The sequence below is a fragment of the Oncorhynchus gorbuscha genome, linkage group LG06 (assembly GCF_021184085.1).
Source record: "Oncorhynchus gorbuscha isolate QuinsamMale2020 ecotype Even-year linkage group LG06, OgorEven_v1.0, whole genome shotgun sequence".
Lineage (NCBI taxonomy): Eukaryota > Metazoa > Chordata > Actinopteri > Salmoniformes > Salmonidae > Oncorhynchus > Oncorhynchus gorbuscha.
This window is the reverse complement of record NC_060178.1, coordinates 66,622,314-66,637,580: the sequence shown is the minus strand read 5'-3', so window position 1 is coordinate 66,637,580 and position 15,267 is coordinate 66,622,314. Positions and strand designations below refer to the sequence as shown.

The following is a 15,267-nucleotide window of genomic DNA, read 5'->3' as shown; positions in this document are numbered from 1 at the left end:
CCAAAGCCCACCTCCAGGCTATTTTACTAAGGAGATTGATGGAGTGCTGCATCAGATGACCTGGCCTCCACAATCACCCGACCTCACCCCAATTGAGATGGTTTGGGATGAGTTGGACCGCAGAGTGAAGGAAAAGCAGCCAACAGGTGCTCAGCATATGTGGGAACTCCTTCAAGACTGTTGGAAAAGCATTCCAAGTGAAGCTGGATGAGAGAATGCCAAGAGTGTGCAAAGCTGTCATCAAGGCAAACGGTGGCTACCTTGAAAAATCTACAATATATTTTGATTTGTTTAACACTTTCTTGGTTTCTACATGATTACATATTTGTTCATTCATAGATTGATGTCTTCATTATTATTCTACAATGTAGAAAATAGTCAAAATAAAGAAAAACCCTTGAATGAGTAGATGGGTCCAATTTTTGACTGGTACTGTAGATGAAAATATCTGTTAGAAATGTAAATCTACTAATGGGCTACTTTGAAGCAAGGTAATATATGACTCCTAATATTTATTAAAACCTTCCAGTTTATGTTTACAAAAAGGCATACTGCCTCCAGCACATTGCAAAGAGGTGTGTGATCCGCTGATGATGCCTGCCTTCTGTTCGCGTTTGATGCCACGTTCAAAACAACTGGGAATTGGGAGAAGAAGAAAAATCTCAGACAGGGAAAAATCACTTTGAACAGTCATCCAACTGAGAATTCCAACTCGGGCTTCTTTCTAGAGCTCCGACTTTCTGAGCTAAAGATCACTGACGTCATGATTTCAACTCATATTTTTCCGTTTCCAGTTGTCTGCAGCAGCGGCAGCTTTTGCGTTAGCCTGACAGATGTTCCACTCAAAGGCTCTGTATCTGTATGCTGTGTGCTTGTGATAAATAAGGTACACAACAACTATACTGTACACATGCGCCAATGTAGTTCCACCAAATTATGCTAATCAACCTAATAGACCGATAAACATGACCAGTCAAATGGGTTTCCGTCGACTGGTATTTCCATCAAAGAATAGGCTAGAAAGCATTATTTCACAATGGGATTTTTTTATATATCGGCTTTTCCCACCAAAAGAAAATAGCGGACAAAAGCGGCTAATGGAAACCCCAGGCGTGAAGGTGCATTTATAATGGTTTGGAAGTGGACAGGAGGCAAGAGACGAGAGGGGGGAGGAGAGCAGAGGAGAGATAGGGAAGGGAGAAGGAATGGGAGTGAAATAAAGGAAATGGACCGAGAAGGAGAAAAGAGAGAAGGAGGGTCTACTCTATGGTCCATATATATGCAGTAAGGGAATCATATATGCTGTGTTGAGCAGGTTGTTGCTGTCATTCTAGAGTTCTTTAACTGGGTTTGTACAACCCTCTAACCTTTCTGTTTTCTCTGCCCTGCCCCCCCCCTCCCCCTCTCTCTCTCTCTCTCTCTCTCTCTCTCACACACTCACACACTCACACACTCACACACCTCCTACCATCTCTCTCTCAGATGACCCAGCAGATGTCGGACATCGCCATGAGTGGTAGTGTGTCAGTGCCACCCAGCTTTGTCCATCCAAGTGCTCCTGTAGGGGATTGGGTGGGACCCCCCTTGGGCCAGACCCTCAGCACCCAGCTGTGGAAGTGAGGGAGGGGACAGGGGTAAAATGTGAACGGGAGGCAGAGCCCCCATGTCCCCCCCAAATCCCCTCCTTTGCCCTCTTCCACCAACCCCAAAACAGGAAACAACACACAGATGGTAATCTATGAACTGCTCCACTGTCCTCCCTCCTTCCCTTTTATCATTCTGTGTGTTGAGGAGAGTCAAAAGGAAACGGGACAGAGTTTTGTGGGAGGCTGCTGGTCTATCTCTGCACGTGACTTTTAATTGCATCTTCTTTTGACATTTTTTTTCATTTGGTAAAAAAACAAAAACACATTGGCGAAAGAGAATCAAGTGTCTCATAATAATAAGTATCATTACCAAAACCAATAGAGAGTAAAGAGATATTGAAATGGAGGATATGGCTATCGTGTTGGTGACCCAATCAATCTCATCTGTGTATATTGTACTGTACCCTCCCCCTTCCTCCCCTCTGGGCAATCAGAGCCCCTGTAGCAAAGCATTGTATGATCCAGTACAGTATTGCTGTATGTGTGTCTGAGATAGAGGCCTCCCACCTATCCCTCCCAGTCATGTTGTGTTCTGCTGTCCCCTATCTTACTGTGGTGTTTGGTTGTGTGCAGTACAAGACGACGCAAATGTTATGCATGATTCACACAAATGAGCGTGTTACGTGTTCACATTAGTTGCTAGAACCGTGCTGGACCGTGCCGGACATGACAATGTGAAAAGACAATATCTGAGCCGGCGCAGTATGGTTCGGCTCGGCCATAGAGTGTGAATCAGACATTAGATTGAGGCAAACAAACCTGGAAGACAGTCAGTGGGGCAAGGAGCTAACAAGGGATGGGTGGGGAAGGAGACCAGAATGGTATGAGGAAAGATATGATAGTAGTGACGACATAAAGCTCCAGATGATTCAGGAAGTGTGTTGACATTGGGAGCCTAATGGAGCTGTCAGAGATTGGAACGGTCGTCTCAACATCATGTGTACTTCCGGGTCTCTATTATGTCATAATCTCTGTCTAATCCTGCTTGATGTCATTCAATAGATTATATAGAGGTGGAATAGGAAATCCAAGTGAATAAATACTATAGGAGATGGGGGAATATGGGACAAAACTACAACAGAACAAACACACCCAATCCCAGACGTTCACACACACACAGATATTGTGTAGTGTGGTTCTAAGGTGGAGATTCTATCCCTCTGCCAAAAAAATAACGAAAGAGAACACACACACACACATATATACGCTCATGAGAACACACAGCGCGTACTCCAGGTTTTTTTCTAATGGTGTTTACATTTTCTGCTGCCTAGTACAGAGAAAACTAGTTTCCGTGCATTAAACAGTGAATAGCCATGAACTGTGTGACCATTTTTATCCAATGACTCTTTTATTGTAAAGTTGTAGTTTATCTTTTGGTTATTTTCTTTTCTTTTTCCTTCTTTTACAAGAGGGTTCATTTGGAATAGAAGTCGTACTCCTGGAGTTTGTTCTTTGTAGTCCAGTGTGTCAGACCCACAGACACGTGAGGCCAAGAAGACCAACATTAACGTTGGCAGTACACAACTGGTGGCTGTCCTGTCACCTATGACTATAGAACATCAGATGGCATTTTCTGGTCATTTCTCAATTATTCAACATGATGAATGTCCACCGTTCATCGGCACCCAGCAAGTGATCTACTTCGCACTTCCTTTTACAGATAAACACACATACTGAACACAAATCTTGTTCCGTTTCATACAAACTGAACTCACATGCTCAATGATCAGGCACAGACCGACAGACAGACACACACACACACACAAACACAGACAGACAGGTTTAGCCCACATACTTCAGAGGAAGTCCACTCATAAGGGACTGGTCCACATATTGCAGTACAAGAGCAGAGTCCACTGGGAACGCACAGGTCACCCCAGTGCATTTGGGTCCACTTTGAGTTACAAATTAATCGGGGACCTCATTGAGTCAATCACAACATTCAGGCAGCAGTTCCCATCCATGCAATTGGTCTAAAGTGTCCATTGTAGTGTAGTCAAGGTTATGGTCAAGCAATGTGCTATCGGTAGTGTAGTTCCATAAATTACTGGCAGTCTGTCCGACCAATGGGCTTGTTAATTCCTTTCTGGTTATCACGCCCCTTAGACCTCGATGACCATACTGTCCTGTCGATGTTTGGGCTCGTTGCCCAGATTCACCTTCTCTGTACGAGTGTGCCACACCAACACCTGACACAGAGGGGGAGAGAGGGTTAGAGTGCACATCAGTGAACTGATATAATTGGGTATGCAAAAGCAAGGGTTCCACTATTTTTTATTTTTTTATTTCACCTTTATTTAACCAGGTAGGCAAGTTGAGAACAAGTTCTCATTTACAATTGCGACCTGGCCAAGATAAAACAAAGCAGTTCGACACATACGACACAGAGTTACACATGGAGTAAAACAAACATACAGTCAATAATACAGTAGAAACAAGTCTATATACGATGTGAGCAAATGAGGTGAGATAAGGGAGGTAAAGGCAAAAAAAGGCCATGGTGGCAAAGTAAATACAATATAGCAAGTAAAACACTGGAATGGTAGATTTGCAGTGTAAGAATGTGCAAAGTAGAAATACAAATAATGGGGTGCAAAGGAGCTAAATAAATAAATAAAATAAATACAGTTGAGAAAGAGGTAGTTGTTTGGGCTAAATTATAGGTGGGCTATGTACAGGTACAGTAATCTGTGAGCTGCTCTGACAGCTGGTGCTTAAAGCTAGTGAGGGAGATAAGTGTTTCCAGTTTCAGATATTTTTGTAGTTCGTTCCAGTCATTGGCAGCAGAGAACTGGAAGGAGATGCGGCCAGCCAACGAGAGCGTACAGGTCACAATGGTGGGTTGTATATGGGTCTTTGGTGACAAAACGGATTGCACTGTGATAGACTGCATCCAATTTGTTGAGTATGTTATTGGAGGCTATTTTGTAAATGACATCGCTGAAGTCGAGGATTGGTTGGATGGTCAGTTTGGGCAGCATGAGTGAAGGATGCTTTGTTGCGAAATAGGAAGCTTTGGATTGGAGATGTTTGATGTGGGTCTGGAAGGAGAGTTTACAGTCTAACCAGACACCGAGGTATTTGTAGTTGTCCATGTATTCTAAGTCAGAGCCTTGCAGAGTAGTGATGTTGGACAGGCGGGCAGGTGCAGGCAGCGATCGGTTGAAGAGCATGCATTTAGTTTTACTTGTATTTAAGAGCAATTGGAAGCCATGGAAGGAGAGTTGTATGGCATTGAAGCTTGCCTGGAGGGTTGTTAACACAGTGTCGAAAGAAGGGCCAGAAGTATACATAATGGTGTCATCTGCGTAGAGGTGGATCAGAGACACACCAGCTGCAAGAGCTACATCATTGATGTATACAGAGAAGAGAGTCGGTCCAAGAATTGAACCTTGTGGCACCCCCATAGAGACTGCCAGACGTCCGGACAGCAGACCTTCCAATTTGACACACTGAACTCTATCAGAGAAGTAGTTGGTGAACCAGGCGAGGCAATCATTTGAGAAACCAAGGCTGTCGAGTCTGCCGATGAGGATGTGGTGATTGACAGAGTCGAAAGCCTTGGCCAGATCAATGAATACGGCTGCACAGTAATGTTTCTTATCGATGGCGGTTAAGATATCGTTTAGGACCTTGAGCATGGCTGAGGTGCTCCGATGACCAGCTCTGAAACCAGATTGCATAGCAGAGAAGACATGGTGAGATTCGAAATGGTCAGTAATCTGTTTGTTGACTTGGCTTTCGAAGACCTTAGAAAGGCAGGGTAGGATAGATATTGGTCTGTAGCAGTTTGGGTCAAGAGTGTCCCCCCCTTTGAAGAGGAGGATGACTGCAGCTGCTTTCCAATCTTTGGGAATCTCAGACGACACGAAAGAGAGGTTGAATAGGCTAGTAATAGGGGTGGCAACAATTTCGGCAGATAACTTTAGAAAGAAAGGGTCCAGATTGTCTAGCCCGGCTGATTTGTAGGGGTCCAGATTTTGCAGCTCTTTCAGAACATCAGCTGACTGGATTTAGGAGAAGGAGAAATGGGGAAGGCTTGGGCGAGTTGCTGTGGGGTGTGCAGTGCTGTTGACCGGGGTAGGGGTAGCCAGGTGGAAAGCATGGCCAGCCGTAGAAAAATGCTTATTGAAATTCTCAATTATAGTGGATTTATCAGTGGTGACAGTGTTTCCTATCTTCAGTGCAGTGGGCAGCTGGGAGGAGGTGTTCTTATTCTCCATGGACTTTACAGTGTCCCAGAACCTTTTTGAGTTAGTGTTGCAGGAAGCAAATTTATGCTTGAAAAAGCTAGCCTTAGCTTTTCTAACTGCCTGTATATAATGGTTTCTAGCTTCCCTGAAAAGCTGCATATCACGGGGGCATGGGATGGAGGTCTGTTTTTAGCCATCTTGTGTGTTTCTGTCGGTAGGATTAGTGGGGATCCGTGTGGTAGTGGGGATCAATCCAATTCGCAAAAAAATAGATATAGTTATAGAGGCCCAAGAAAGAAAACAAAAGAAAAATTGTCCGATAGGTCTATTCAGATAGCAGCCGATAAGACAGCTAACGAATAGCGGACCGCAGATGGGCGTTCAGGTAACATCGCGACGGAGGAGCCAGCTGGATAACTCCCTCGGGCAGATAACGTCGGTAGTCCAGTTGTGAAGGCCCGGTGGGGCTCCGCATTGGCAGTAAAACGGGTCCGGATAGGTGATTGTAGCCCAAGAGTGACTGATGGAACTCTTCAGCTGGCTAGCTCCGGAATAATTGATGTTTGCTCCGGAATCGACGTAAGCCGATAGTCACACGGATAGCAGCTAGCGAGCTGCGATATCCAGGTATAAATGTCCAGAGCTTGCGGTTGAAATCCGGGGACATGGAGAGAAAAATAGGTTCGGTATGTTCCGGTCCGAGCCGCGCCGTACAAAACTGCCGAAAGATTTTCGAGCTAAAGGACAGCCGATGACCACAAACCGTGGTTAGCTGAATACTAACGATTAGCCAGTAAAGAAGCTAACTCGCTTCTGGCTAGCTTCTGATTAGCAGATGAGGTAACTAATACTTTCTTTTTTTAAATATAAATTGGTGAGGCGGGTTGCAGGAGAGTGTTTAGAAGATGAGTTTATGGAAAAGAAAAAATCTATATAAAAAGGTATGCAAAGAAAGTTGTAAATATATATATACGGGACACGACAAGACGAGGACAAAAGACGTCTGACTGCTATGCCATCTTGGTGACACAAGCAGATCCAACCCTGTGAAAAGGAATGGTGACTGTTCAAATGTTCAAGAAAAGGCTCTGTGACAGAGAAAGTGAGGGAGTGTGTCAGACTGAACAGACTGATAGTTCTACCTTGAAAGTGTCTCGCTTCTATTTCCGACCCAGTCGATGGTGGTCATTTGTGTGTTCACACACACATGCAGTGATTGATTGTTTGGTGTGTGGTGCTATCCGTTCCCGTCTCCACATGTCATTTCCTGCTAATTGTCCCGTTTTGCAAATCTAACGAGACCAATGCCGCAGCCAGCGAAGCGGTGCAGAGGGTGGGGAGCAGCATGTGTGCGTCAACATTTCTACGCAGTTTGTGTGCATTCCATTGTTCTCCCGAACCCCACCCAACATTCTAGTCCTGTCTGTAGGGAAGATCAGAACTTAGTTAGAGGTTGGAGAGGTTGGGGAGAATTGGGGAGAATTGGGTGGGGGCGGGGGGTTGCCTGCGTGCAGTCCAGTCTGTTCACACCCAAAGAGTGGACAGAGCACCCTGTGCCAGTGTGTCTAGTGATAAGTCTCCTCCTTCGGGATTTAGCCGTGAAGAGCACCCTTCTCCAGCATTCCTATGGCCAGCGAATGTGAATATTTGGCCAACGCCGAACTGCAGTCAGATCAAGACCCTGGTGAGGATGACGAGCACACAGATGAGCTTCCCTGAGATGGTTTCTGACAGTTTGTGCAGAAATTCCTTTGTGCAAACCCACAGTTTAATCGCTTGTCGGGGTGGCTGGTCTCAGACGATCCCGCATGTGAAGAAGCCGGATGTGGAGGTCCTGTGCTGGAGGGGTTACATCTGGTTTGCACTTGTGAGGCCGGTTGGATGTACTGCCAAATTCTCTAAAACAACGTTGGGGAGGCGGCTTATGGAAGTGAAATTAACATACAATTATCTGGTAACAGCTCTGGTAGAATTTCCTGTAGTCAGCATGCCAATTGCGTGCTCCTTCAAAACTTGAGGAATTGTGTTGTGTGAAAAAAAATGCACATTTTAAAGTGGCCTTTTATTGTCCCCAGCACAAGCTGCACCAGTGTAATAATCATGCTGTTTAATCAGCTTCTTGATATGCCAAACCTGTCAGGTGGATGGATTATCTTGGCAAAGTACAAATGCTCAATAACAGGGATTTAAACAAATTTGTGCCCAAAATTTGAAAGAAAGTTTATATTTTTGTTCAGGATATTTCCTCTCTGATGCTTAAGGTTAGCAAGTGAAGAATGTAAGCTTATCCCAGATCTGTAACTAAGGACAACCTACTATACATGGACCCTGGCTGGTTTGTTATTGGGGATGATTTCACGTCCTGCTGGCAATGTAGCAATTGGTGATAAGTGATGATGTCATATCCTGCTAATGGTGTATATTAATACCAGCCTACAGCAGCCCCATTAACTTAATGGGCTGATAATGATGATGACTACTAGTGTCATGAGCTGCACAGGAGAGATGGGAGAGGGTTAGCCTAACTGATAAGATGACACAGTCAGACTAGAGGCTATATTAGGAGATAGTGTTTCATCCCAGAAAGTTTAACCAATGGAAACAGTGTTACTGTCAGGGCAACTTTTTTAAAACCTAATAACACTGTTGCCACGGCAACAGTGATAGGCTAGACAACTCACCCTTGTGCAGTTGTTGGCTTTCGGCTCCAGGTCTCCCACCTTCGTGATCTGCTTCAGGAAGTCAGACTCTTGCATGCCGGGCTGGGAACCCCTGCGCTTAAACAGCGCCCGCGGGCTCCCCAGAACCACCTGGAGGTTTACTGCAAAACCTGGAGAAGATGAAGAGGAGGGTTTAAGGCCTTCTATGATTATGGTCCGAGGATTATACAAAAATTCAGTCTCAACCATTACATGTCATTCTCACTTTGGATGTGCTATACTGTTAGGAGAGAACAAGTGAGAGGGGCAACGGGATCAATTAATTTCTTCCATCACTCCGTGACGTAATCATATACAGATCATTGATAACCTTAAACTATTGGAACTGAGTGCATATCCCACTATGGTGAACTGCATAATAGAGATCAGGTAAGACTGAGATCACATCACATTTAAGTGTGCGTGCACGTGTGTTTGTTGTTCATGACTATGCATTGAGAATGCCAAGCTTTGAGCCCGCTACAGTATCTCATATTACCCTCCTTATCAGTGTGTTACAGTACACACTGAGTGTGGAAACCATTACGAACACCTTCCTAATAATGAGTTGCACTGCCTTTTGCCCTGAAAACAGCCTCAATTCGTCATAGCATGGACTACAAGGTGTCAAAAGTGTTCCACAGTGATGCTTCCCACAGTTGTGTCAAGTTGGTTGGATGTCCTTTGGGTGGTGGACCATTCTTGATGCACACAGGAAACTGAAAAGTCCAGTAGCGCTGCAGTTCTTGACACACTCAAGACGTTGCACCTGGCACCTACTACCATGCCCAATTCAAAGGCAGTTAAATCTTTTGTCATGCCCTTCACCCTCTGAATGGCACACATACACAATCCATGTCTCAATTGTCTCAAGGCTTTAACATCCTTCTTTAACCGGTCTCCTCCCCTTCATCTATACCGACTAAAGTGTATTTAACAAGTGACATCAATAAGAGATCATAGCTTTGACCTGGATTCACCTGGCCAGCCTGTCATGGGGTTCCAGCAGGTGTTCCTAATGATTTGTACACTCAGTGAATATGCCATCCTACTGGGAATGGGTTGTGCTAGTGGCTGCATGGAACAGCGTATTATGTGTCCTTGCCTCCTCGTTTTCAGTGAGCACACTGTTTTCTAGGCCAAAATGCTACTCACATGGGTGTGCTCCTTCTCCACTGAGACATTGTGAGATTGTTTGTGTGAGTGTTTGTGCGTGAGAGTGTGCATGCACGTTTATGTGCATGTGCGAGAGTGTGTTTCCTGTATTTTGAAGTCACCAGTTTAACGCACCGATCCGCAGTGTCTGAGTCAGTCCAGTGAGATCTGCCTATTGGGTCAGTTCTAAATCAAATCAAATGTTATTTGTCACATACACATGGTTAGCAGATGTTAATGTGAGTGTAGCGAAATGCTTGTGCTTCTAGTTCTGACCATGCAGTAATATCTAACAAGTAATCTAACAATTTCACAACAACTACCTTATACACACAAGTGGAAAGAAATTAATAGGAATATGTACAAATAAATATATGGATGAGCGATGGCCGGACGGCATAGGCAAGATGCAGTAGATGGTATAGAGTACAGTGTATATACATATGAGATGAGTAATGTAGGGTATGTAAACATTATATAAACTGGTATTGGTTAAAGTGACTAGTGATACATTTATTACACCCAATTTTTATTTATTTAAGTGGCTAGAGATTTGAGTCAGTATGTTGGCAGCAGCCACTTAATGTTAATGATGGCTGTTTAACAGTCTGATGGCCTTGAAATAGAAGCTGTTTTTCAGTCTCTCGGTCCCAGCTTTGATGCACCTGTACTGACCTCGCGCTGTTGCGCCTTCTCACCATGCTGTCTGTGTGGGTGGACCATTTCAGTTTGTCCGTGATGTGTACGCCGAGGAACTTAAAACTTTCCACCTTCTCCACTACTGTCCCGTCGATGTGGATAGAGGGGTGCTCCCTCTGCTGTTTCCCGAAGTTCACGATCATCTCTTTTGTTTTGTTGAGTGTGAGGTTATTTTCGACACTCCGAGGGCCCTCACCTCCTCCCTGTAGGCCGTCTCGTCATTGTTGGTAATCAAGCCTACCACTGTAGTGTCGTCTGCAAACTTGATGATTGAGTTTGAGGCATGCATGGCCACGCAGTCATGGGTGAACATCAGCCCATCAGAAAGTCCAGGACCCCGTTGCACAGGGCGGGGTCGAGACCCAGGGTCTCGAGCTTGATGACGAGTTTGGAGGGTACTATGGTGTTACATTTTGAGCTATAGTCGATGAACAGCATTCTTACATAGTTATTCCTCCTGTCCAGATAGGTTAGGGCAGTGTGCAGTGTGATTGCGATTGCGTCGTCTATGGACCTATTGGGGCGGTAAGCATATTGGAGTGGGTCTAGGGTGTCAGGTTGGGTGGAGTTGATATGATCCTTGACTAGTCTCTCAAAGCACTTCATGATGATGGAGGTGAGTGCTACGATAGTCGTTTAGCTCAGTTATCTTAGCTTTCTTGGGAACAGGAACAATGCTGGCCCTCTTGAAGCATGTGGGAACAGCAGACTGGGATAGGGATTGATTGAATATGTCCGTAAACACACCAGCCAGCTGGTCTGTGCAAGCCGGCAGCCTTGCGAGGGTTAACGAGGGTTAACACGTTTAAATGTTAACTCATGTTGGGAATGAGGTGTGCTAATGGCTGCATGAAATAGCATATTATGTGTCCTTGCCACCTTGTTCTATCAGGCATATTACTGAGAAATAAGTGATACCACAGTGAAAGCCCAGAAGCTGTAACAGGTATGATAGATGAATATGAAAGCCATTACAAGATTGACTCTTAATCTCTTAACCTGCAGCTAAAATGGTATGAAGATTAGTGCATCTGTTAGCAATGCCCGCCTGTTATCAATGCAGTTTCTGTCTCAATAGTTTCGTCCAGATTCCTTTCCTTGCTTCATTTCCTTGTGTCCTTTTCTCTATGGTTCTGCTTCTGTGCATCATATTTAAAGTAGTGAAAGTCTACACACCCTTTGCACATAACATGATGCTGCCACCACAATACTAGAAAATACACAGGGTTTCACTCTGAGCTATGTTGTATTGGATTTGACCTGATCCTGTAGATTAACATTTTTGCTGTTTTGTCTTGCAGTAGTACTTAACGTCCTTGTTACCAACACAAAAACAATGGATATAGAGTATGCTACCCTAAGAGTTGTGCAATGTTGCTAAAATCTTATTCAAAATGATTCACAGCTCTGATGGCTGCCAAATGTGCTTCCACCAAGTATTAACTCTGGGGTGTGAAGACATACTATTGGAAAATGTCACCGAAGGGGATGGCTGCTGTTTTACAGGCTCCTAACCAACTGTGCTATTTTGTGTGTTTTTTACGCGTTGTTTGTAACTTATTTTGTCCATAATGTTCATGCTACCGTCTCTTATGCCCGAAAAGAGCTTCTGGATATCAGAACAAAGACTTCTCACCTCGAACTGGACAAATCTCGGAAAAGGCACAAATCCCCGTCATTCACATTAAGAAAAGGAGATACCGTGGGTGCAGATCAGGGAGCCTTGTGAGAATTAGTCGGCAAGTGGGTAACCTGCCTCTACCATCTGTTCTATTGGCCAACGTGCAATAACTGGAGAATAAACTGGATGAGCTCCGTTTGAGACTTTCCTACTAACGGACATTAAAATCTGCAATATCTTATGTTTTACCAAGTCGTGGCTGAACGACGACACAAACTTTCCAGTTTTCGGAAATAATATTAAGGTTGTCTTGAGATGTTGCTCGTCTTGAGGTATTGCTCACACACAGAGATGCGTACAATGGGTCAAAATTCACAATGCCGTGGGGCCAGACGGATTACCAGAATGTCTACTCAGAGCATGTGTTGACCAACTGACAAGTGTCTTCACTGACAATTTAAACCTCTCTCTGACCGAGTCTGTAATACCTACATATTTCAAGCAGACCACCATAGTCCCTGTGCTCAAGAAAGACTGTTGGAAAAGCATTCCTCATGTAGCTGGTTGAGAGAATGCCAAGAGGTTGTGCAAAGCTGTCACCAAGGCAAAAAGTGGTTACTTTGAAGAATCTCAAATAGAAAATATATTTTAATTTGTTTAACACTTTTTTGGTTACTACATGGTTCCATATGTGTTATTTTATCGTTTGATTTCTTCAATATTAGTTTTCAATGTTGAAAATAATAAAAAATAAAAGAAAAACCCTGGAATGAGTAGGTGTGTCCAAACCTTTGACTGGTACTGTATGTGAGAATGCTGTTCATTGACTACAGCTCAGTGTTCAACACCATAGTGCCCATAAAGCTCATTAGTAAGCTAAGGACCCTGGGACTAAACACCTCCCTCTGCAACTGGATCCTGGACTTCCTGACAGGCCACCCCCAGGTGGTAAGGGTAGGCAACAACACATCTGCCACGCTGATCCTAAACATGGGGGCCTCTCAGGGTTGCATTCTTAGTCCCCTCCTGTACTCCCTGTTCACCCACGACTGCATGGCCAAGCACAACTCCAACACCATTATTAAGTTTGCTGAAGACACAACAGTGGTAGGCCTGATCACCGACAACAATAGGGAGGAGGTCAGAGACCTGGCAGTGTGGTGCCAGGACAACAATCTCTCCCTCAACGTGAGCAAAACAAATGAGATTGTGGAATACAGGAAAAGGAGGGCCGAACACGCCCCCTTTCACATGGGAGCGGGTCGAGAGTTTCAAGTTCCTTGGTGTCCACATCACCAACAAACTATCATGATCCAAACACACCAAGACATTTTTAAAGAGGGCACGACAACGCCTTATCCTCATCAGGAAATGTAAAAGACTTGGCATGGGTCCCAAGATTCTCAAAAAGTTTTACAGCTGAACCACTGAAAGCATCCTGACTGGTTGCATCACTGCCTGGTATGACAACTGCTCCACATCCGACCGGAAGGCGCTACAGAGGATAGTGCGTATGGCCCAGTACGGCACTGGGGCAAAGCTTCCTAACATCCAGGACTTATATACTAGGCGGTGTCAGAGGAAGGTCCCAAAAATTGTCAAAGACTCCAGTCACCCAAGTCATAGACTGTTCTCTCTGCTACTGCACGGCAAGCAGTACTGGAGCACCAAGTCTAGGTCCAAAATACTCCTTTACAGCTTCTACCCAGAAGCCATAAGACTGCTGAACAGTTAATCAAACAGCCACCCGGACTATTTGCATAGCCTCATTATTGTTTTTTTTATTGTGTTACTTCTTTAATTTTTTTACTTTCATTTATTTAGTAAATATTTTATTAACTGCATTGTTGGTTAAGGGCTTGTCAGTAAGAATTTCACGGTATTCGGTGTATGCGACAATTAAAATTAGATTTGATTTGATACGCAATCAAGACGTTTTATTACTGTTTTATTACTGTTTTATTACTTACCAGGTAAAATAAGGGTAGAGATGTACAGAATTGTGTGTGTGTGTGTGTGTGTGTGTGTGTGCCTGCACCAAAAGAATACTAAACCATCTCCTCATTCTCTGGTCCAATTGTGGCCTATTAAATGGGATGGAGTAGAGATGGGACAGCTTAGTTGGCTCATTTGGCTGCCAACAATAGCCTCCAATACCACAATACAAGTTATTAAGGCAAAAGCTGCAATTTATTCACTGCTCAACACTGCCCATTCTACATGGGATGTATATTGATTAAATGGGGTTATTGTGCATGCGTATGCAAGTGTGAGCACACGTGGGTGTACGCGTCTATCTGTGTCTTTTGTGTGTATCACTTGTCTGGCTGTGTCCATTTATGTGTGGTTAGTGGGACCATTCATGCCGCAGGGACCACTAGATGGGTTTGTTTTGTGCAGAGAGCAAGAGAGAGACAGGAGAAAGAGTGAGAGGGGGCTGAAGTGGTGAGCAGCATCATGGTGTCCCACTTTACTTTTAAATGTGCTTGCAGAAGCTTGTCCCTGACTGACCCTTTCAGAGAGGGAACGAAAACAGTCTCCCACTCCCCAAACACAAAAGGCCATTAATTGTGTGGAGCAGTTTACACCACCAAGTTGGGATGCATTCCAAACTGAAAACGTTATGACTATAACTATTGTTTCCTGAAAGAGGGAGTGGGGTACAACACAGCTACCGGGAGTTTGTGCCCTACGGACCTCTACTGAAGAACATTAGAATCATGCCTGACAAGGCCAATGAACACAGGGCCTCACCGGAAGCCCCGCCTTCCACAGGTGATAAACACCAGGCACAAATTCATTCTTTCAATTCAGTACCGCTCTTCACCAAGCCCAGAACTGGGCGGAACGGGTCCGAACAGCTATTGTACCTCGTTTCCCTCCTTCAGAGAACAGTAGTTATAGTCATAACTGTACATTCCCTTTCAGTCTGACAACTCGGTACAACACAAGCTATGGGGACATGAAATCACATCCTGGCCCGACTTTTGCTGACACAATATGAAATGGCCTACTGGCAAAACATTCGGAGTTCCAACCCAATTGGAAATTCTCCTGTACCTGAGTGTTTCACAATCTGCGCGCTGCCTAATGACCCTCTCCTGCCCCAGCCATAAGAGCAGATTGACCGATTTTTCACCTTGCCTGCTCGGGTATTAGTACCAGCATCCTTTCCATTATTGGCCCAATGCTCTAACCCCCAGGTTACCTGCTGTCCTAGGCTACCTGCACCCAAATCCCGAATGGGCGCA

At 44.6% G+C, this 15,267-nt stretch overlaps 1 protein-coding gene across 1 annotated transcript in view; it reads right to left on the bottom strand.

The window, feature by feature from the left end:
• Positions 1-2,154: 2,154 nt before the first annotated feature.
• The window catches only part of LOC124037224 (galactosylgalactosylxylosylprotein 3-beta-glucuronosyltransferase 2-like), a 30,413-nt gene continuing 17,300 nt past the window's right edge, over positions 2,155-15,267 (bottom strand). Inside the window, exons 3-4 of the mRNA XM_046351891.1 lie at positions 8,524-8,672; positions 2,155-3,838 (exon numbers count right to left, since the gene is read on the bottom strand). Coding sequence (XP_046207847.1) covers positions 3,752-3,838; positions 8,524-8,672 — 236 coding nt within the window. The 3' untranslated portion in view covers positions 2,155-3,751. The remainder of the gene's footprint in view (positions 3,839-8,523; positions 8,673-15,267) is intronic.